We start from the raw sequence: 22,757 nt of genomic DNA on the forward strand, positions 1-22,757 counted from the left end.
AGTGGCTGGGAGTGCACAGGTGGCAGTCAGCTGATGTTAAAGGAAGAGTTGCAGCGGGCATTCCAGTCCAACACCTCAGCCCAGGGCTGTCCCAAAGCAAGGCAGCCCCGTGGAACTGCTGCTAGGCAGCACCCTGTGGGCAACACAAATGGCCCAAGCTGGTGACAGCTGGAAGTTGTGAGTACTTCAGCTGCTTTCCAGAGCAGGCTCCTCTCTGGTGACACACACACATACTTCACCAGCCGATACTAGCAGCATCAGTGATGATAAACCCCAGAGGAGGTTAAAATAGTTACAAAGCACCTTCACTTTGCAGCTTGAGTTCAGAGTTTTGGGAAGAGCAAAAAGCAGTGCTATTTTTAGTATCACAAATAACACACATGGACATTCTGAGAAACACTTGAATTTATTCTCAAAGGAAAATGGCTCAGTTACTTCTTGTGTATTCTCAGAAGAGCTCAGTTATTATCTTCCTTCCATTTCATGGGGGAATGTCAAAGGAAAGAATTTCAGGAACCCCACAAGCAAAGGCAGCAGTCACACACCAGATGCTCACCAGCAGCAGCACACTGCTTTAACCCTGCTTAGGGCTGCCTTAAATATCTTCATACTGAAATACCCAAGCACCAACATCCAGGCTCTTCCTTACTTCCTTTAAGTTCGAGTCAAAACCATACTCGAATCTGGACAGTAAGGTACTATCCCCACTAGAAACACCTTGTTTGTACTGTTACTGACAGTACAGAGAGCTTCTACCATGAAGTAGAATCCCAGCAGTACTGGATTTTGTTCTGCAAGGAAGAAGAAAAGAAGCACAAAGGCCTTACCAAGAAGAGCCACCTGTGGATCTACCCCATCCCACCTTTGTCCCACTGCCCTGCTAGCGCCTGTGGCTGAAGCAGGGGGTCCACTTGGTAATGAAAGAAGAATGACAGGGAAAGGACAACAGTGGGAGCAGAATATAAGGTAAGGATCACTGATTGCACAGCCTTTGAGCAAATAGATTTTTTTTCAAGACATAAACAAATACAGGTTTTGCCCTTTAAGTGAAGCAACTGACCTACAATTGAGAAGCCTACAGGGCACCCATTTTGCAAACCCCAATTAGGTTTAAATTCAGTATGAATGTATCTGGTGGTTTGGCTCCCTGCCATAAGAAATCACTATTTTAGCTTTACAAGTCTTCTGAAAAGAAAGGCTCACGTGGAATCACAGCAAAGGGAAGACTAAATTTCGAACACAAAAGGAGTTCTTGATGCCTCCTTCTTTAAATGAAGCTACTAATTTTTAGAGTTTCTCCTTAAAAAACTTCTCATTGTATGAAGAAAGAAAAGAGGAGAGGAGAAATTTCTTCCATACTGTTTCTGTACCATGCTTAGAATTACCGCCAATGGTGAGCAGGATGTGCCCCCAGCACACAGCATCAGTGTCACACAGTAGCCAACCAAATGGGGTGCGTGTGCAAATTCCAACTCTGAGCAATGAAATACAACCCTCCAAGCCATTTCCTCATGGCAGTATTGGCTAAGCAAACACCACTAATTCCACAGACGCTTAAAACAACAGTTAATTAAATGGAGACCAAACAGGGATTGCGTGTTTCACACCTGCAGTTTGACAAAAAATATTTTATGATTTAATTTTATAATGATTTGCAATTATGATAATTCTTAGAACTAACATCAGCTTTTTGTAATCTATTTTGTACAGGAAACCAACTTTAAAACTTTTTTTTTTAAATAAAAGTTATCTATAAAAATAAGGGTTCTTACACCTCAAAACTCAGCTTTGTTCTATAACAAATCTGATCTCTTTTAGTTCTTCCTGAATGCTAAATAGTGCCCAGGGCCTTAAGGCGATGGTATTATTATGGCAAGCTTGTTTCCCAACTCAAGCATCAAAGGCCACCCTCACCTGATGCTTGGCCATCTCCATTCCCTCCAAAACCACCTTCTTAAAGTCCTCCTGTTTGTCCTGTGGAAGGAAAGAGGAGAACTTTCAGACTGCATTTCATAAATGAAAAGAATACTCTGCCGTGAAGGCCGTACAGTTGCTTGGTTGGGTGCTGTGCTTCAGCTACAAAAATCACCCGCCCCAACAAGTCTGACCCAGAAATGGCAGACTCAAGCTAGTATGGCCGAAACACTACTAGACAAAACCAGCACTGCCAGTTTGTGCCTCTATTTCCAGCATTGCCAAAGGAGGTTTTCAAGCACGTTTCCCTCAAATAACAGAGCTTGAGCAACACCATACTACATGAATCTAAACATGAGTTAGAGTGCCCTGAAGGAAAATAAGGATCCACTCCATTTTTCTCAGTTATTTTGTGAGAAAAGCCCATAGCTATTTGTAATAGTATTCTCCTCTGCATAAAGAAGAAATGGCCTGAAGTCAATATTCATTATCTCATGTTTATCTCATCATCATACACCTACCTATAGTTCAGTGTGCAACTGCTGCCATGACTAAGGGGTTCCAGAAATTCCAGGAAGTTTTCTGAATTCTTGATGCATACCGAGTCCTGACTTCAAGCATCTATCTCAGCATACAGTACTTACCAGCAGCATGTATATTTATAAATCACACATGATGTATAAATTCATGCACAGAGATTACTTGGAGTGTGAAAACTTTCTAACAGATACTAAACTGAACACCAGGGTTAGAGGCTATGCCTGAGGAGCAGGCAGTTAAAACTCATTACTCCTTTATACATGCAAGAAGAGAAATTGAGTCTCATCTTCATGGTTCAAAAATGATAACATGCATAATGCACATATGCTTCAGATACTAGTTTTACCCCATAATTGTGAGCCTTCCTTCAACAGCTCAGATCTGCCTGCAACTAAGCTATCCTTAAATTTAATGTAGCCACTTGCACATCAGTAGTTCCTTTACTCACTGAAGACATTAGAGACTATAAAGGCAGTAGCTACAGCAAGCTGCCAGTGTTACAGCCCTGACAAAGACATCTAAATGGAGAGAAACCTGAGAATAAAACTTCAAAACTTTCTGCCATATGGCTTTGCACTTCCTCTCTGCTTCCCTGGCTCACCCACCATTTCCCAGTGGAACTGCTTGTCCAAGAGGGCTCTGTCCTCACAGAAGGAACAGCAAAATATCTGACAGTAATGTTCTTACTTTGTGGCAGCAGAAGGGATCTCCCTGGGACAGGGCTTGGCCAGCTTCCATTGGCTTCACCAGCAGATCAGGCCTCCAACCCCACAAACTTGGGGTTTAATAACACCTCATGCACCAACAAAATGACAACCCTAATTCTGCTCCCACTCTACAAATTGTGCAGTCAAGATTTCCCCAGAACTGTGTCTACTATTTCTACCTTCTTTTGTTCATCCAGTCCCAGGCTCTGCTCAGTCTCAACACTCTTCGCTCCATTGTGTTTAGGAATGCAACAGGTTTTTAAATATTTGATTGCTATTAACAAAACTGGTTTTCTACTTCAAAAAGGTAATAGTCAGACTAGCACCTACATATATGACTGGCTATCTAAAAGCGATTTTATGTTAAAATATATTAAATAATGGACACATTTTACTTTTTAATTAAATAATACTTGTAATTTAGAAATCCAAAGTCAGTGATCATGACCATGTTGACTATAGCAGGTTATGAAGTTTTCTGTTGTCTGATTAATTTTGGGGCTTTTTTGTTTGCTTTGGGCCTTGGTTTTCTGTTTGTTTGATTTGTTTCTTATACTTAGTGTGTGGGTTTTTGCCTGATGCGGACTTGAGATTCCTCCAGCTGGAATCTCCTACACCAGAAAAAATTGTTAAAAAAATTAAAATATCCAAACCCAAACACTGCTGTGAGTTACGGTACATGAAACTTTTCAGTGAAAAGAAAAAAGCAACATACCTTTGCTTTTTTTCGCAGCAGCTTTGCCAGACGCACCACATAGGGTTTGAATTCCCTCTGATGTGTTCCTTGTCTTCGTACTTCCAAGCCTGAATCATCTGATGCTTCTGGAATAAAAGCCCAACGATACCTGCCATGAGATAACACAAGCAGACATTATCCATACTGAGCATGCAGGCTTTTCTGAGCAATCAAAAATATGAATGGATGAAGAAATCTGGTGAAATATCAGAGAAAGAGGGAAGAAAAAAGAAACCTAAGTCAACCCTCACAAGAAAAAACAAACGAAAAAAACCTTCAACATTAGATTTAGAAATACTACAGGGTACAATAGAAATACTACCTGACACATTGTGTGCAAATCCTTCTAGCCTCTAACCTACATATGTGCCTTTTAAACTGCAGGATAATTAGGGGTGCCTACAGAGCTGTGCCAGGGCAGCAGCCCTCACACAGTCACCAGTGTGCAGTGTAAAGGAAAAGGCATGATACTTTCTTTTGTCCTTTATGGCCTCTCATTCCCACGATCTGCAGCAAATGCCAGTTGTTTTGCATTCATTTTTTCTGTTGAAACAGAATTGCAGAGGCACTGAGGAAGCAGGAAGCCCACTACTGACCAATAAAAACCTATGGGATCCCCTTTCTAACGAAGTTTGCTGCCACACCTTCCAGACAGACTGTGCAAGAGTAATTTATGCAAATCATGCTGAGATGACATGCAGATCTCATGCATTACTCACTGAGATTGGGTGGGTGTATTTTTTCTTAGGCATTACTGCAACTAAGTACTTAAAAAATAAAATACTTGAATAGATCACTACTACTGATGATGTCTCAAGTGTGGTAAATCTCTTGCCAAAGGCTAAATCAAACCAGCTTGAACTAATTTGATATGCAGCATCATTTGCCCTGGGGGCCACTCAGATACTGTGAGGGAATGAACTATGGGCTGCCCTAGCTGAAGTCCAACGAAAGAAGGGAAACAGAAAACCAAAGACTCTTTTGCATGCTAGAATTTTACCAAGAGGCATAAAAAAAACATCCAAAAACTTAAATGACAATGTTTTGTACTCACATCTGAAATTGAGGCAAGTTTTCAGATGGTAAAGCTAGAGCCAAGTCCAGGAATTTGCAAGCAGACAAATACAGGTTCAACCACCTCTGGCTGTTGTAGGATGTGGAAAAACCATTGCCACCTGTATAAGTTGTCTCCAAACCAGCAACAGATGGGCCAGAAGTTCTAAAATATATTATAGCAAGGAGGTGAGTCATAGCAACCTTCTGCCACAATGAAAACTTTTTCTTACTTGCCTTTACAAACACACAACTCTGTATTTACCAGTATAATCCTGAATGCATAAAAACAAGTCTGTGCCATGAGTGGAGTTCTGTATGCATATATATACACGTAATAAAATGTCAATATATAATGAATGTGTTCACTGTATCTATTCCCAAATATTCAAATTATGAGAAAGTTTTAAATTGTCTTTCATGTTGATATTATTTTATTTGAGGGAAAAACTCTCCAAAAAACCAAAGAGAACCTAGGAAAAAAGTGAGCAAAACTTGGGCAAATAGCTCTGGCTCATTTGAGAAATTTGCCTCTGCTGCTAGCATCGACTGAAATTGGATCACATTGTACAGAAAATAGGTGAGACAAAAATGGATAACAAAACAAGAAAAATTATCTACCTCATTTTTCTAATACAAGAAGAAATTATGCTTTTATTTAAACATAGAAAAGATGCATTAGTCTTATTTAGAATAAGTGTATGACACAGAAAAGGTGTTAAGTTGTGCCATGCCATGCATAATTTAATTGCAGCAACAGTGCATTTTACTCAGGTAGACACTGTAAAAACTCAGACACTTGTATCATTTCCCTTAGTGATTTGTGAGCAATCTGACAGCAGGATTTCTTTTGTTTAGTCCTGAACAGTCTGTCCCTGGTACTGCAATCACACTGAACTACCCTTTACCTGTCCTTCTCATTTGAGCTCAACTCTAAGACAAATTATTTTAAAAAATGACTCAACTCCCCATCAGGATACCAAGGGACTTTTATCAAATTAAACAAGCAGGAAGTTCATACATTTACCTGGAAATGTCTTCATCAGCAGTGAGCTCCTGTTCCATCAGTAAAAATACTTGCACCTGAAGATCAAATGCTATATTTTAATACCATTTTTAATGGACTGTGACTCGGGAAAACACTACAGGAAAGCCTGAGTAATAAGCCTTAGACAAATAGTTTGGAGCTTTATTCCCTCTCCAGTGTGAGTGGACACTGGCACCCCAAAGCTCTTTCATTCCTTATACATAACCTGAATAACACAAAAGCCACAAGGAACTGTCTCTTTTATAGCTAGGAAAGCTCTCAAAGGCTAATCCCCTCCACTATCTAGAAAGAGAGCAATGCCTAAATGAAATGAGAATAAAGAATCATTTAATGGAGCAGTCAGGTTCAGGTGTGAATTCCCAGAAGCACCACAGTCTTGCTAACTGAAAGTAGTTCCAAGACTTTGGTAACATGTCTAAAGGCCAGAGGACAGCACAGAAATCAGAAGACCACATGGAGTAGAATGGGTTTTAAAGTATTCATAGTATTGGCAGGCTTAAATTTAAATAAATCTATTGCTAAAACAACACACTTTAAAGTATTTTATATTTTCTCCTTCTATTGCTTAGATCTTTGGTTATTCAAGGACTAGGTTAGGCATCTGCAGATTGAAAAAAAAAAAAAAATCACAGAAATGATGATGGTTTGCTTCCTCTGTCATTCAGTGCCTTGGGAACTCCTTGAATAGCACATGGAATGGATCACAGCATGCACCAACCACTCTCCTCCATTCCCACTGCCAAAGCTGAAACCCGAAAGAGTGTGTCAAACAGCCAACACAGGGTAGAAACTGCAGGTAGAAACTCTGCAAACAGGTATTTTTACTGTTTTGTTATGAAGAGTAAAATGAGAAAGAAGAAATCTGAGGCAAGCCTTGTATAAATCTAGTCACAAAATCTAGCCACAGTGCGACCTGAATGACCATCAACTGCCAATAAAACATGGATTCTGACTCCTATACATGGATTCTCATCCCTATTGCTGGAAGAATGACCAGGAAAGCAGAAACATGTAACATTGAAAAAGAAGAGCACGGGTGGGAATGGTGGAGAGGGTACACATACATAAGCAGAAACTGAAGCAGGATTCAGCACGGAACAATGAGGGCAAATGCAAATTTAATTCAGAAGACAGCTGAAACAGTGCAAGCCAACAGATGCTCAATTTCATCACAAAAAACAGACACCAGGACTAGGAAAATAAGTCAGCTTTCAATTTGTGGCCATTGAACATTTATTAGTACAATCTCTAGAGCAGATTTTCTTTAAAATCTTGAGGAGGAATGAGGCTGTGTCTCAGATGTGCACCAGTCTTCTGAATAATGAATGACACCTGCAACTCACCAGTTCAGTGATCATGGTTGGCCAAAGTGAGGTAAGGTGCTGTGGAGACATTCTTAAAAGCAATACTCTGAAAAACAGGAACACTTGGGAATGAAGGGTGGGCACCTGTGGCAACCGGAGACTTTCTACCAGCCTTTCTGAAAAAAAAGCCAAGAAGGGTCCCTCAGTTCAGAATAATTCCAATGAGAATTTTCTCCTTCCCTCGTTTACTCTCAATGTTAACTTGAAGTATCTGCCACTTTACTAGTTTTATTCTGTCAACATAAAGAAAAGTTGACAGAATAAAACCACTCCACCAAAGAAGGAACAAAAGAGAGAAAACTCTAAAGAGTGCAGTTACCTATTTTGGTGAAGTTGTCTACATAAATGCAATAGTGCATCTGGCAACCTTGCTTATGTATGCAGAGTTTCACCCATTACAACAGGAGGAGTTAACAGATTCCAAATGATACAAAAACAGTCTGAACAACCCAGATGTATTATTGTTATTAAAACACTGCATCATCATAATACTTGAGAAATTGCAAAGGGATGATACAGTTTTATTGAATTACAAACACCTTTAGGCATTCAATATATACAGGTGCAGACACAAAGAAATTTTTCAGTCAAACCAACACACATGCATGTTGCATGTCAGACCAGTAAAATCACCTGATTCCATGAACATAGCAATCTCAGCTACTAACTTGAATGGAAATTGTAAAAAACACCAAACAAAAAAACCCAAAACCCACAACTAAACCAACAAACCAAATAATTTTACAAAAAATAGATCCCAGAAAAAAAGGAAACAAAGTTGATGCAATTGATTTTCCATATACAAGCAGAGACAAAGTGTCCCTTTGGTGGCATGAAAAGACGATACATCTAAAAGCTGCTGATGTAACTATTTAGCATCATCTTAAAAAAAAATCCAAGCAGTTCCCATTCTCAGTCACTTAAGGTAAAGGTTCATTGTAAGAAAGAAACTTCAACGATAAACAGGACAGATGAACTGAACAGAGGAAAAAATACCAGCAAAACTCAAGAATTCAAAATGCCAAGGTCAGTTTTCCTATTTATCCCTAATTAATAGGTTTTTTGTATATCAGATGTTCATGTCAAAACATATTGTGCAGGTATCCAAGGATATTGATCAAGGGATAAAATGACAGATCAGTGAAATGATCTGGATTGAAGTCAACTGGCAAGCACAAAATCTGCATATTTTGTAGTTATTGAAGACTGAAAACATTTTAACCAAGATCTGCAGAAACTTTGCTTCAGCTAAGGAAACAGTATCACATACTATATTGCAGGATAAAAATTTAACCTGCTGTCACTCTGTCATACAAGCATTCCACAGTTAACTGGAAGATATCTACTGACCTTGTATGTCTGGCAGGTATTTCTGGTACTGGTCTATCTCACTGCTGAAAATGGCGAAGGCAAGTCTCTTGAGGAGCATTGCGCGCTGCTCCAGCTCCACATCTCGGTTAGCAAACAGATTGAGGGAGCTGCTCTGAGCCACAGCCACTCGTGCTGGAAAACACAAAGTGAAGTCAAGAGCTTATGGATTTCCTTCCTACATCACTTCAAGGCACAAATAACTCTTCCTTTGCAATAACAGGGTTTGAAAGCAGATGTTAAGATGATGAATGGTTTGCAATTTGAATCTGCAACCAGAAATTCAAAAGAAAAGTTGAAAGAAAACCTGTAAGTATACACAACAGTTTAGGGACTCTTAGGAAAGTGTTTAGCCATTAAAAAAAAAAAAAATTGCATGTATTGATGCTCAGAAAATTCAAATGTGCAGAATCAATTTTTTTTAAGTAGTTAGTGTCAGATCTTCAAACTCAAACCAAACAAAAACCACCCTCACTCACTATGCTTAATCAGCTTTGCCATATAGGCAAAATTCACTGTGTGCCAGGATGGCATCAAATTCTCTCACTTCGGGTTATTTATGAATCTCCAGAAACAAATAGTCAAAGAAAACATGAAAAACACTGAATAAATCAAATTGACATAAAAGTTGAACAAGTGTTTTCTTTAAGATACTTATTTTTCATTTATTTAATGTTTATAGTGGAGAGAAGTCACTACGGTATCCATACTTACTCATCAAATCTCTGAATGTGGTTTTGTCATGAGTCATCAAATTATCCATAATAGCTCTCCAACTAAAAGAGGAAAATCATACACAAATCAGAAAAGCAAGAAAAAAAGTAAGAATTTTAAGGAACATTTGCAAAACTTTTTCTGCTCTTTAAGTTTAGGCTAAGGTTTCCCATCCAAGCTCTCTGCTTCATATGTTAGCATTTACTTGGTATTATTTGATCTGAAACTGTGTTTCTTGAACCCCCTTCTCCAAGAAAATAAGGGATGCCATTCAGAGGGACCCTGATAGTTTTAAGAAGTGGGCCCATGAGAACCTCGTGAAGAGGCCAAGTGCAAGGTCCTGCAGAATGATCAGAGCAATTCCAAGCACAAATTCCAACTGAGCACAAAATGAATACTGAGAGAAGCTTTGAGAAGGACTTGGGGCTGATGGCAGACGAACAACTGAATTTTATTTGCCAGTTTGTGCTCACAGCCAGGGAGGTCAACTGCATCCAGGGCTGCACCGGATGTGTGGTCAAGAGATCAAGGGAGGTGATTCTGCCTCTCTTCCATATTCTGGTAAGACCCCACTTGGAGTATTACATCCAGTTCTGGGACCCCCAGTATAAGAAGAAGAATGTGGACTCATTTGAAGGGGTCCCTGGGAGGGTCAAAAAGATGATTAGAGGGCTGGAGGATCTCTCCTATGAAGACAGGCTGAGAGTTGAGGTTGTTCAGATTGGTAAAGAGAAGGCTTCAGGGAGATGTTGTAGCAGCTTTCCAGTACCTAAAGAGCCCCTAGAAAGCTGAAGAGTGACTTTTTTCAATGGCATGGAGTGATAGAACAAGAGAGAATCACTTTAAAAGTAAAGTAACCCTATTTTTAAAGAGAGCAGATTTACATACTAGGAATAAATTCTTCATTGTGAGGATGGTGATGCCCTGGCACAGGTTGCCTGGTGAAGCTGTGGATGCCCCATCCCTGGAAGTGTTCAAGGCCAGGTTGGATGGGGCTCTGAGCAACCTGGTCCAGTGGAAGGTGTCCCTGCCCATGGGGGGCGGATTAGGACTAGATGATCTTTAAGGTCTCTTGCAATGCAAATCATTCTATGTTTCTATAAAATGCTAACTATGTTTTCCTCACAAAAGTTTTTTTTAATTTTAAGATTATTTTTAAAAAATAGATCTGTGCATAGAAAAATAGCTTATGTAAGTTTCATATTTCACATGGTAACCTAAACCATAGAAAATCTCTATTTCTCTCAGTAAAGATCTGTTGGGAAATCTTAACCCATATGTTGATGGAATACATAAAATTTGTAAGGGCCATCGATACAAGGAAGAAGAATAAAGCCTTACTGGTTAACACACGAAGCATCCATCTGGAAGAAGCTGGAATCCATAAAGAGGTCAAAGGCTTCCTTTTTCCAGGCTCTCCTTGTATACTGATATCCACTAAGACTGCTTAATAACTGGACACAAGCTCGATAGCTGGATGCATTGTGAGCACTAACAGAAAAAGTCAACATAAACCAATTCTGAATTATTACTCTATAGAAAGTTTGATAGACATCTAATCCTCATCATGCTTGTTTCAACTTAAGTGCCACCATCCAAATTTCTACTGGCTGTACACATCTACATCAATTCAATAGACTAAAGATACCTGTGATTACGGAGATAGGGCACAACATAGTGCATAATATTTACAAGCAAAGGAATAACTCTTTCTTTTTCATCACTGTAGAAAACCATGTCCAGGAGATGAGCCAGAACCTATAAAATGAGAAGCAAGATATATCATAATGCATTCTTAAATTGTTTTTTACCTACCATTCAGCATTTTTTTTGTGTAATGTTCTTTACTGAACATTTAAATTTATTATATAAGTGATCACATTTTAGGTACCATGCAAAACTCTGAGTATAAGGATTCCATCATTTTTATAACACATTAAGGTAAAAGCACCAAAGCACAAGCCCCTGGTCAAAGCATTCTAGAGAATAAACTACAAATACAGAAAAAATTCAAAGACTCACTGCAATTATCAGCAGTAAATAAGATGTGCCACAAAGATAAACACACAGTTTACAATCAAAAAAGTTTGCTATACTACACATCTGAAAGGCCATGCTTTCTTTACACCTCATCCATCTCAATGGGTTAGTAACAAAGTTTTTTTTATACTTTTATGTGGCAAGACCCAGAATCCATTCACATCAGTATTCCCCATTAAATCTCTTTCTCCAAGCTTCTAGTCCAAAGGTTTTCACAATATAGAAGTTATTATAAAACACTATTCATTATCTCCAAGGAAACATTTACCTCAGAAAGTAAGGTCAATGCATGGACGCTATAAACAGATGGAGTTATATTTGAAGTTTCCATTGCTGGAGACAGCATATCTAAATGAAGATAATAATAAAGAAATGCCCAAAGTTAGCTTTCTCAAGCTATTATTTATCTTACAGAATATTTTAAAAACCTATTTTGAAGATGCACAAGCTTTGCCAGACATACTAGTGCTGAAGAATTTTACACACATTCAAATATGGCAAAGTTGTTCTCTTCATTAATTATAGCATGAAAATTAATATTTTGTTTTAAATAAAGATGAATATGTACCTACCTTCAACATCTGATTCTAAGTTGTTTCCATCAACCATAATCTTGGGGGAAGGCTTAACCTCTAAGTTTCGTCTTAGCCAAGTGGTCTGTTCCAAGGAAGAACCAGCAATTGCCCCAATGGCATCCACTATCTTGTGTGTTACATCCTGGTAGAAAAAAAACCCAAGCATTTTAAGAACTTTGTGCAGAAGGGCTGTATTCATTGTCCTGACATGAAGAAAATCCATATAATCACATATAGAATTGCTTTCAAGTAACTTCTATATTGTCAGTGATTAATAGCTTCACAGCAAAGGAGAGCTTTTTCAACAAAGTGTAAATATAAGGAGAAGACATTAAAGAGTAATTTCATACTACAGAACTGATATCAAATATTTCTAGTACATTTAAGGATCTAGTTCGAACCCCACTGCCATGGACATGGACATCCCACACTAAAGCAGGTTGTTCAGAACCTCATCCAAGTGGCCTTAAACAATTCTAGTGATGGGGCATATGCAACTTCTCTGGGTAACCAGTTCCCATGCTCTGTCTCTCTTGTGGCTTCCTCCAGGTACTGGAAGCCTTCCCTTTTCCAACCAAATTCTTTCAGCCTGGTCTCTCGAGAGGTGCTCCATCACTCTAATCAACTCAGTGACCCTCCTCTGGACTTACTTCAAGAGGTCAATATCCTTCCTGCGCTGGGAACTGGATGATCTTTAAGGCCCTTTCCAACCCAGGCCATTCTACAACTCTATGATTTATTGTTCAGTATTTTCAAAAGACACATAAAACAAATTTCTTACCTGTAGATCTCTTTGATCTTTCTTATTCTCCAGACTTGGGTTTTTCATGATGAACTCATTAAGAACACTGAAAAAATACAGAAGTTAAATATAGATTTTCTTTTCACCCAGAATCCATTCACATCAGTATTCCCCATTCAATCTCCTTCTCCAAGCTTCTAGTCCATTATTCAGCAGTCTTCAAATTTAAGACAAATCTGAAGACATTTATTTGCACAATATTTATTCACTATACCATCAGGGATTGCTACTTATCAATATTTCAGGAAACATCTCTTCAAGTTCCTTAAGTTAATTTTGATCGTACGAGTTTACCAAGAACATGTTTTACTTGATTATATACACAAGTATCTTTAGACACAGTTTACTAGGGAAGATAAACTCAAAATATTGAAGAAAATGGTCCTTGAAGCATTATACAGAAAATCATATTTAAAATTATATTTCCGACAGTCCACAAACTGTTTCCATGCTGAGAATTCAGCCCACTCAAGTGGGTTTCAAATTATCTAAGAAATAGTAATTGTTGTTATTTTTTAGGAAAAATCAGAAACATCTATTGCTTAAGAGCTGAATCACTGAAATAATCATTAAGGTAACATCGTGGCTTGTATCATACTATAATATAAAATTTCATTTATGCAGCCATTCCTCAGGAAGAAACTAATTTGGTAAGATTCACAGAACTCAGGCAAATAACTTTACCATTCAAAAGTAAGAGACAGATTTAAAAACACTAACACTTCAGAATAATTTCTCACACCTACATTTGAGTATATTTGAAAATAGCAAATATCAGGAGCACTTACCCAAGTATGAGAAACTGTCCTGGGGCTGGAAGACCAACCTGTATGGAATCTTTTAAAAGAAGCAGCAGCGCTGCCCAGCTGTCTACTAAGCTGGTCACTGGAATCCTAAGGGAGAGAGAGCAGCTATGTCAATGATGAGAACATCATCTCCCTCAGGTATTCCCCCAATTTCTTTTTACCTCACAACTCTCCTGTCAAATATTGAGAACCAAAACCCCTATAAATTCTTTTCATACTAGGTTGCTACACCAAGTCATTAGGAAACAGATGAAGGCAGAAGAAGAGAGAAATGCTTTTCATTACAAAGCTGGAGTGGCACAAATGAGTTACAGCACAATTAAAATCAGCTTTCTTAAGGTAGGGGGCAGATTAGGGCAGATTACCTGCAGGATTTTTAGGTGGGGGAAGAAAGGTGATGCAACTCTATGGAACTCACAAAATAAACCACTTTTTTTAATGATCCTACAGATCAAACCTATTGTTTTTTTACTATTTATATTGCAAAGACAATTTATCATCCTATGACATAAATATGTAAAATATTCAAATTGATCATCTGCTTCCCAATGACAGAAATAGAACTTAGCTTCTTTTCTTACCTTTGAGTATAAGCATAGAAAAACTGCAACATGCAGACTTCCAGTGAAAGATGTTTCTAGAAAAAGATGTGAAACCTGTGTCATCAGAAAGAAATGGCTTTTTTCCCCCCCTCACCAGGGTAAAACTGACAATACCATAATTTCACTGCAATGTCTAAACATACAGATTAATTTAATAGAATATTAAAAATGTCCTTTCAAACATCCCTCTGCAAAGTTATGCTTCTCTTCATTTCTCTCTTGGATATAGGGAAAATTTTCACATTGTGCTGCTCAGCTTTGCCAGTGAAGTACCCATATCATCAGCGTTCTAAGCTTCTTCAAGAGGACATCATATAAATCAATAGGATCTTTACAGTTGCCATACCTTGTCCTTTGCTATGGCTGGAGGCTGCTTCAAAACTTCTTTCACTGTCTGTATGACAGTCTCTGTTCTCATAACACTGATAGAGCGAACCAGGTCGACCAGCAGAAGTTGTTCTTCACCTGCTGCAGGAATAACCTAAAAGAATCACATGCATGTCACAGATTATCGTCACAATGGCTATGCAAAAACTAAGGTAGCTGTCCTCATGGGATTGAAATTTAATCAACTAACAGCTCATAGAGACTTGGTATCACCTACTCTTGCCCTGAAGAATTCAGGAAGATTATCCCATTCTAAAATAGTATGGTTGACAGTACAGTTGCTAATTAGAAATACAAATACTGTCCATACTTCATTCTATTTTTTTCCCTGGAATGCCTGAATTTTCTTCTTCCCCAAGACTAAATCACTTAAAAGTATTACCTCTCTTTGAAGTGACCACTGTAATATAAACATACCTTTGTCCTGGAAGTACTTTTGTTTTGCCTCCTTTCATTCCATACAAATGCAATAGCAGCCATGAAGTGAACACCATGATTCATTGAAATTGGACCCAGAAGTTCCAGAATCTGTTGTCTCAAATTCTGAAACATGAAGGCAGAACACACACCCCTTTAGATAAGGGCCTAAGCACTATGTTCAAAACACTTTCTCTGCAGAAAGCAAAGAGGTGACATGTTGCATTGAACTGATACAATTTAGCTTAAAAGCATATTCAATACTTGCTTATAAAAGCCTGGTTTTTGTGGTAAGTGATGAGAACAAAGGTATAAAAAATGCAATTTAGATTTAAGGGAAAGGAATTGAAATTACTTTGACAAAGGTATTAATGAACAACTTAAATGATATTATCCCTGATGTTCTGACCTTAGTTGACCCAAGATTAATAGTGGTAATGGATGCAGCAGCAGCAGCAGTAGTTTTCTCTGAAGAATCTGCAAGGTGCAGGATGCTCCACAGTAAAGTCACAGAAGACATGATCATATGCAAGATAGAGAGGATCCCATTGCGTGCTTCAACCAAATGCTTCTGATCTACATTAACCAAAAGCTTGTGGGAGAGGAGAGGAGTATTAAATAACTACATAAATAGCATATTTAAAACAGAGCAAATTTAGACTTACTTAACATGGGAGCTTTCAACCTTAACTCTTTCAGGAGTTTTTCATTAATTTCTACAATATGTGCAGCTTTGAGACTTTTAAAATAATAGAGAAATTTTTGATTGAGTTGTCCAATATCAAATGTATTGTGAACATGTGAGGCCTCATGTCTACAGCAATTAATTTTGTATCCTCTGCCTTTGCAAAACAATTTTTTCAGAATTTTAAGTCTAGGTAACAGTCTAGGCAAAATTATTTATTTACATAAACAAAACCCACTTTTCAGTCACATTTAAATGAATGCAAAGGAAAGGAGTGCAAGAATGGGAAGAAAACACAAAAACAAGATTACTAAGAAAACAGGGAAAAAGTTTCTTATGGAATCTGGACCAAATTTTTAACAGATACTACGCTCAGAATATCAGATCTAAAAATACTGCTTGAATAAAAAGAAAAATTGTGAATATACAGAAGGAGCCAGAAGGATAATGTTTTGACATGTCACAAGATGAATACAACAAAGGCAGTTTTAAAAAGTGGAATTTTAAAGGTCTTAAAGTTAAGGAATTCATACTTTAGTTATTACAGGGTAACAAAAATCAACCAAAAGAAGCAAACAAATAAGTAAGTATTCTCTCACAAGTATCAGGCATAGAAACCTGTTTTTCTGTTTGAAATGTGTGTATTTTCAATAAACTCCCCATATTTATAGTAAGACAATATATTTGTTATTTTTGTCACCCAGATCTTCATAACTGCTAATATAATCACAGTCCTTGATTTGCCATGAAGTGCATAGGAATCTCTCAGACACCCAGGTAAGTTTACCTGGTGATACTGCGTAGATGGATCCAGGAGGCAGTAATGAATTATTGTTGTGATCCCTTCTAATAAAGTGAGAACCATATCTGGGGGAGTGACTGATGCCATCCAGAGAGGCCTAAAAGAAGAGCAATTTTTTAAAAATTAGTTTAATCCGGTAGTTTGATTGTGTAATTCAACACAATCAAACTTAGTTTAAAATATTATACCTCTACATGCACATACCTATTATCAGATAATCCCGTTTCATATTTATACTGCTGAATTAAATTATCCAAGTTCCTGCAGAGCTGAAGAGTCACTGAAACAACCACCCTTTGAAGAACTTTTCCCATGTAAGGCAACGTAGAAGTGATAAGGCCAATCCACTGGGGATGCATTTTACAGGCACAGTGCTGGTGCAAAGCTCGTATCACTGCGCAGAGAAACATGCCTTGACAGGTTATTGGTTGGGAATGTAAATACTGCAGAGAAGTCATTGGCTGCTGGGGACCAATGTGCTCCAGGTCTGTTATGGCAAAGTCAAACACTGTTTCATTTTCCTCAGGTACAGTCATTACTCTGTGTTCCAGCACAATCAGCCGCTGAAGCACTTTCAAAAGTTGTGACTGCAGAGTACTACCATTGTCAAATTCATCCTCAGAAAAATTTATAAGGCTGTCTTCAGAGAAGCCTTCTTCTACAGCCACTATGTTTTTTCCAGCTGTCTTTTCACTGTGCCACTTCTGGGCACTGAAGATAGAAGACAGCAGACAATGCAGAATCACTTTCTGAACCTTGCACTTAGACAACATGTCTGAAATAAAACTAGGAAAACCCTTGGCAGAGCTTTCTATCACTTTTGCCAACTCAGCAAAGAGAAGTGTCAGAATTTCTATACTCATCATTTGCATGTTGCGGTTTCCTATGAGGTCTTGTGAGGTTACTTTAACATGAGTTGGATAATGGCTCCGCATGTAGTATAAACACAAAGAGATAAGAATTTCTATGTACATAGAGCTCCGAAAGTTATGGTTAGAATCAACTGGGATGTGACTATAAAAATCCTTGCCCATAACAGATATTCGATGCCTGGCTAGAAGATTTTGGAGCAATGAAAGCTGAGGAGTGTATGCATTGTTGACACTGGTAGTGGAAATGGCACTTACAAAAGCTGAAGGATTTGTTTTCAGAATTGCCTTAATTGCAGAAAAAGCATACAATGTCCTTGAAGAGTCATACAACTGGAGATAAAGTAGCACATGTTGATACAGTGGATGGATATTAAAGTTAGGAGATTTTCGCATTCCTGGGGATCCAACATCACTTTCTATTTCTGAAATTTCTCCTTCTCCACAACTGTACCAATTTTCTAAATCAAGACCATCACTAAAGAAGACATTTGTTTGTTTGAGCTTTTCTGTTTGTGCTTTCTTCTTCTCTTCATCTTTCTTTTTGGCTATTTTTACCTTAGGTTTCGCACCTGGTTGCTTACCAGCCTCTTTAACAATCGTTTCTTTTTCTGACATTTTTTCTGGTTGCCTTCCTTTAAAGCTGAACTGAATACTACTGTGGCTACGTTTTCTAGATTTTGATTCAGTGGAAGAAAGAGTGAGATCAGAGAAGGACTGCTGGCTTTCTGCAATACAAGGTGAAGAGTTATTTCTTGACATTTCATCTCCTAAGCTCTCAAGTCCAGTCTCAGTTGAGGCTGATAGTAACTGTGAGCTGTCATTACTAAGTAAACTACTCTGGCTACTTTGAATATTTTGATCACCACTTTTTGTAACCTCTACAGAGTTATCCAAAGAGCTGAATTTACATGAAGCATCCTCAGAGTGCAGACTGTCTTCAACTGGTTCAACTTCTTCTCCAAGACCACTTACAACTTTGCATATAAGATCTGTAACTACTTGTTGCACAATTTCATCAGGTGAGTCTTCTTTCAGAGTCTGAGAGCTATCTTGAGCACTCAGGCTTTCTGTTTCTACTTCATAACTGATGTTGTCTCCAGTAGATGACTGGGAACAGCCAGAGTCAGAACTCTGCAGTATTTCAGCCTGATGATCAGGAAGGTCAAAATCAGACACAACCATTGGTATGGTCTCACTGCTGGTACTTAACAAGGAAAGCCTGTCACTCAGAGGGTTGACAGTAAGGCTGAAGTTCTCCATTTCATCCACACCAAGTTGTTTCTCATTGACTTCTTTAGGTATAATAAGTTGTCCTTGGCTTACAGGCATGTGGGAGAATGCTTGAAGAAGACAAAGAAATGCATACATATAAGATTTTGTTCTTCAGAACAAGATTTCAGAATTAAAATTTAGAATTTAATCAATTATTGAGACTTCAAATTATGGAAGCATGGCAAATAGTGTCTTTCCATCTCATAAAAGAAAACTTATGTTATTAAGCAAATGACATGTTCACAAAAACAAACCAAAATTGTTTTAGCAGCATCTGAGCTAAACAACACAATTCTCCATGAAACATTATGCAGTCTTATCCACTTTTGTTTCCACAAAATCAGAATTAGTAAATTCTAAACTAAAACTACACAATACATGCAAACACCTCCAAAACCCCACATCATTCATTAAATAGTTTAATTTCTCGGTTAAGCTTCAAGCCATATTCTTATGTTCTACCAAGACTCAGAAAGATGAAGCAAAATGCTCTGCATTAAAATACTTGCATATAATTTAAATGTAAAAACAATACAACTTTAAGCACTACTTGGGACACACAAACTTGAATTAGGAAAAAACCCACACAAATGCAAATATAAGCCATAGCTATTCCAATACTTTTTTCAGTTACACTCAAAAATTCCTACTATGTTTTTCACATTGTATGTAAACACAAAAAAGAAATCAGGGAACTTTTTACAATCTCCTTGTGTACATACCATCAGCACAGTTGAACTTCTGCATGAACTGCTTTTCATTTTCTTCTTCAGGGTGATTGGGAGATTTAGTCCAGTAACATTCAGCCTGTACTCGCTGAACAGAAACTCGTTGAGTTTTTGGGTGGAGAAGCAGTAGGAGCAAAGGTTCAAGAACCCTTGCAATATCATGTCTTTGAAGCACTTGATTTAACCAGGCTTGTCCCACTGACCAAGTAGAGCCATCCAAGCTATTGAGGCTGTCCAGCATGATAAACAAAGATCTAGAATGGAAAGAATAATAGTGGATATTGTATACTACTCACAGAGTAATACCATTTTAGTCAGTTATATAACAAATTCAAAGTCAGTACAAACCCCAGTACCTTCTCCATACAAAGCAGTATTTTCTTTGGAACCAAAACTTTGAGCCTGATCTTTGTATTTTAGTCTAGTCTAATGAAGGACTGGGCAGGAAGAGCTAGTAAAATCAGATATAACAGTTGCTCTAACACTAGCAAGATCAAGTGTTTGTACAGCCATTAGCATAACAAGCCTTTGTTGCCTTTTAAGTGGTATGCCATTAAAAATATACATTTTAAAAAGCCAATTCACAAAGATATAAGGAAAACATTCAAAGATCTTGTCTTCAAGAATAGAGAGGAGAAATATGCTTGACAATTCAGCAGTTCCTACCACCGTTATTTTCTTCTTTTAATACTTTTAGCCTTGAGAATCCTTTTCAGACTTAAGGAAAAGCAATATATATATAGGATTCTGAATTTTACCTACTGTTTTACATTCTCTAGTAGTACATGTTCATAAGCTTTCAGCTGTATACACAGAATTTATCACTCTTTATGCAATGAGTGACAGCATAAGACAAAGAAATAACCTTTTCACTCTACTCCTTACAGCTAATTATTTTGTATGCAATACAAACTCTAAATAAACACTTTTCTACAACATTTATCCTAGCTGAGGAAGTTCAGAGTCCAGATCTTCAGTCTTTTCTAAGAAGGTAGACCAATACCAGAACACAAAACAGAAATTCTCTGCTGCTTGCCATAAATGACCTCTTACATCAAACACAGATTAAAGAACTTGTATTTTAGCACTTGCTTGCAATTTGGCTTTTAAGGTTTTTAGTTTCACTGTTACTTTCTACTTAATTCAATTCTGGGTTGATCTCTCTCTCCTGCTTCTGTTTTTGTCAAAACACAGCAAGAACTCAGACATTAAGCTCAATATACACCACAGTGATTTTAACCACAGCAATGGTCAATGAATATTGTGACCATTCCTTCCTCAAGTTCTTTATAGGTTCCAGGAAAAATTTACAGCTTACATAATCATCACAGTGAAAATAATTTTGTTTAACACAAATTCTTGTCCACAAATTCATTTGTCATCTTTCTTCCTTCCTCTCATAGCTACACTGTAGTTCTTTGATTTTTAAAACACCCTATGTTGCCAGTATAATACCATCAAAGATTTTGAAGTAAAATTATCTCAACTGAATCGGACTTGCAAACACCAACCTGTCAAAGGTGCGGCCAAAGGAAGAAGATTTGTTAATATGAAGATCTCGTGTGAGATGCCATAGCACTGCAAACTTGGCATGAGCTTCCATTCTTACTTTCTGTGGACCAAATCATAAATTAGATCTGTCAGAATGTAACAACTTCTGATAAGAACTGGAAAAAGTCACACAGCATCCTAAATGATAGAAGATATAATGAAATTAACTTCTTCACTTAAATGTTTAAGTACTATCTTTTAAACTTAAAAGCAGTAGTAGCCAAAAATAGGTGGCTGTGAGCAATGTAGTACCATGAAAGGATTCCCCCCTATCTTGATCTCGCCTTAGTTTTAAAGTTCAGCCTGTCTCTAGTGTCAACTTATTTTCATTCCATTATTGCCATACTAGAAAGAAACAGAAGAATATTCTAGATAAACATGTAGATGGAGTTCTTCAATAATACGTAAAATTTAGCTCTGGAACAAATTGGCCAAATAGGACATACTTACTGGCAAAATATTAATAATATGCAGAATATCATAGAATCATAGAATATTCTGAGTTGGGAGGAACCCACAAGGATCACTGAAGTCCAGCTCAGGATATTTAATGGTAAAAATAGCGTAAAGTACAGTAATTTCACGACTATAAGGCGCACCCTTTTGACTAAAATTTTCCCCCGAACCCGGAAGTGCGCCTTATATAATGGACAAAGTTGCGAAATTTGCCAAACCGGAAGTGTGAGCCGCAATGGGGGGGGCGGTGCCGCGGGAGCGTCGAGTCGTGAGGGGAGCAGGAGCGGGCAGCCATGGCCGGCAGGAGCCGCGCGGGGAGGGAGAGAGCTGCCGCTGGCCCCAGCCCAGGCGGAACAAGAAGCCGGGTGGCGCCGCCGTGGGGGCGGGGGGAACGAGAACTGCGAGCCCACAACAGCCCCGAGCCGAGCAGAGTCCACCCGCTGGTGGCATCGGGGCAGCGGTGGCACAGCGTGGCCCGGGCAGCCGGGGGAAAGCCCGGTGGTGGTGCTGCCCTGGCGGCTGGGGGAAAGCCGCCGGCATCGGGGCAGCGGCGCCACGGGGGAAAAGCCTGGGGAAGCGCAAGGCTCTCGGCGCAGCAAGGGGCACCCGGAGCGCTGGGGCAGCATGGGGCTCCTGGAGCTGCACGGGGCTACCGGAGAGCTGGGGCAGCACGGGGAGAGAGGGAGCGGGCTGCCACAGAAGCTGCAAGCCGCGGTAGCCCTGAGCCCCGCCTCGCCAGCCGGCACCAGGGACGGGCAGGAGTGCCGGGCCCCGCGCACAGGGAGGGCACTTGGGGCTGTGTTTAAAAGCTACGCCAACCTGTGAAAAATGTTCGCAAATTGAGCACCTGCCAGTAAACTCCATGATCACGGGATTCCGTTACTAATTAGTTACTTTGTTGTACGCGGCACAGATCTTCGCGGCAAGAAAAAAAAGTGCGCCTTATAGTCCAGTGCACCTTATATGATCTACAAAGTTGCGAAATTTGCCGACTCCCGGAGGTGCACCTTATAGTCTGGTGTGCCTTATGGTTGACAAATTACTGTAACTATTGTTCTGTTTCTCTCTTTCAGACTGAGGTTGATCCAGACAAAGAGTTATTGCAGCAAGGATGCAAACAATAATAAATGTCATTATATGATTTGAATACGTGTACAAAAATAGCTTCACCCAAAAGACAGGGAAGCTAGTAAACATTTGTAGGAGTGAACAAAGCACAGCAATCAGGACAATTACACCAAAAAAACCAAATCAAAATTACTCAAGTACTAAAAGGACCTAAACTAAATTACTCAATGATAAGCAAAGACAAGAAGAC

General features: G+C 38.7%; 1 protein-coding gene across 6 annotated transcripts in view; it reads right to left on the bottom strand.

The window, feature by feature from the left end:
- Positions 1-22,757, bottom strand: part of DOP1A (DOP1 leucine zipper like protein A) — a 62,526-nt gene that overhangs the window by 2,193 nt on the left and 37,576 nt on the right. For 4 of the 6 annotated variants that reach the window (XM_033054776.2, XM_033054774.1, XM_033054775.2 and 1 more), the window contains 21 exons: positions 20,944-21,044; positions 19,427-19,686; positions 16,765-18,772; positions 16,546-16,657; positions 15,483-15,665; positions 15,074-15,199; positions 14,616-14,750; positions 14,249-14,304; positions 13,650-13,754; positions 12,841-12,907; positions 12,057-12,201; positions 11,753-11,832; positions 11,093-11,202; positions 10,786-10,935; positions 9,445-9,506; positions 8,713-8,865; positions 7,342-7,478; positions 5,978-6,033; positions 4,952-5,116; positions 3,877-4,006; positions 1,915-1,974 (listed from right to left, as the gene is read on the bottom strand). In XM_033054776.2, coding sequence (XP_032910667.1) covers positions 1,915-1,974; positions 3,877-4,006; positions 4,952-5,116; positions 5,978-6,033; positions 7,342-7,478; positions 8,713-8,865; positions 9,445-9,506; positions 10,786-10,935; positions 11,093-11,202; positions 11,753-11,832; positions 12,057-12,201; positions 12,841-12,907; positions 13,650-13,754; positions 14,249-14,304; positions 14,616-14,750; positions 15,074-15,199; positions 15,483-15,665; positions 16,546-16,657; positions 16,765-18,772; positions 19,427-19,686; positions 20,944-21,044 — 4,401 coding nt within the window. The remainder of the gene's footprint in view (positions 1-1,914; positions 1,975-3,876; positions 4,007-4,951; positions 5,117-5,977; positions 6,034-7,341; positions 7,479-8,712; positions 8,866-9,444; positions 9,507-10,785; positions 10,936-11,092; positions 11,203-11,752; positions 11,833-12,056; positions 12,202-12,840; positions 12,908-13,649; positions 13,755-14,248; positions 14,305-14,615; positions 14,751-15,073; positions 15,200-15,482; positions 15,666-16,545; positions 16,658-16,764; positions 18,773-19,426; positions 19,687-20,943; positions 21,045-22,757) is intronic. The other 2 variants (XM_033054779.1, XM_033054777.1) reach the window with 1 other exon arrangement.

Source organism: Catharus ustulatus, chromosome 3 (genome assembly GCF_009819885.2).
Source record: "Catharus ustulatus isolate bCatUst1 chromosome 3, bCatUst1.pri.v2, whole genome shotgun sequence".
NCBI lineage: Eukaryota > Metazoa > Chordata > Aves > Passeriformes > Turdidae > Catharus > Catharus ustulatus.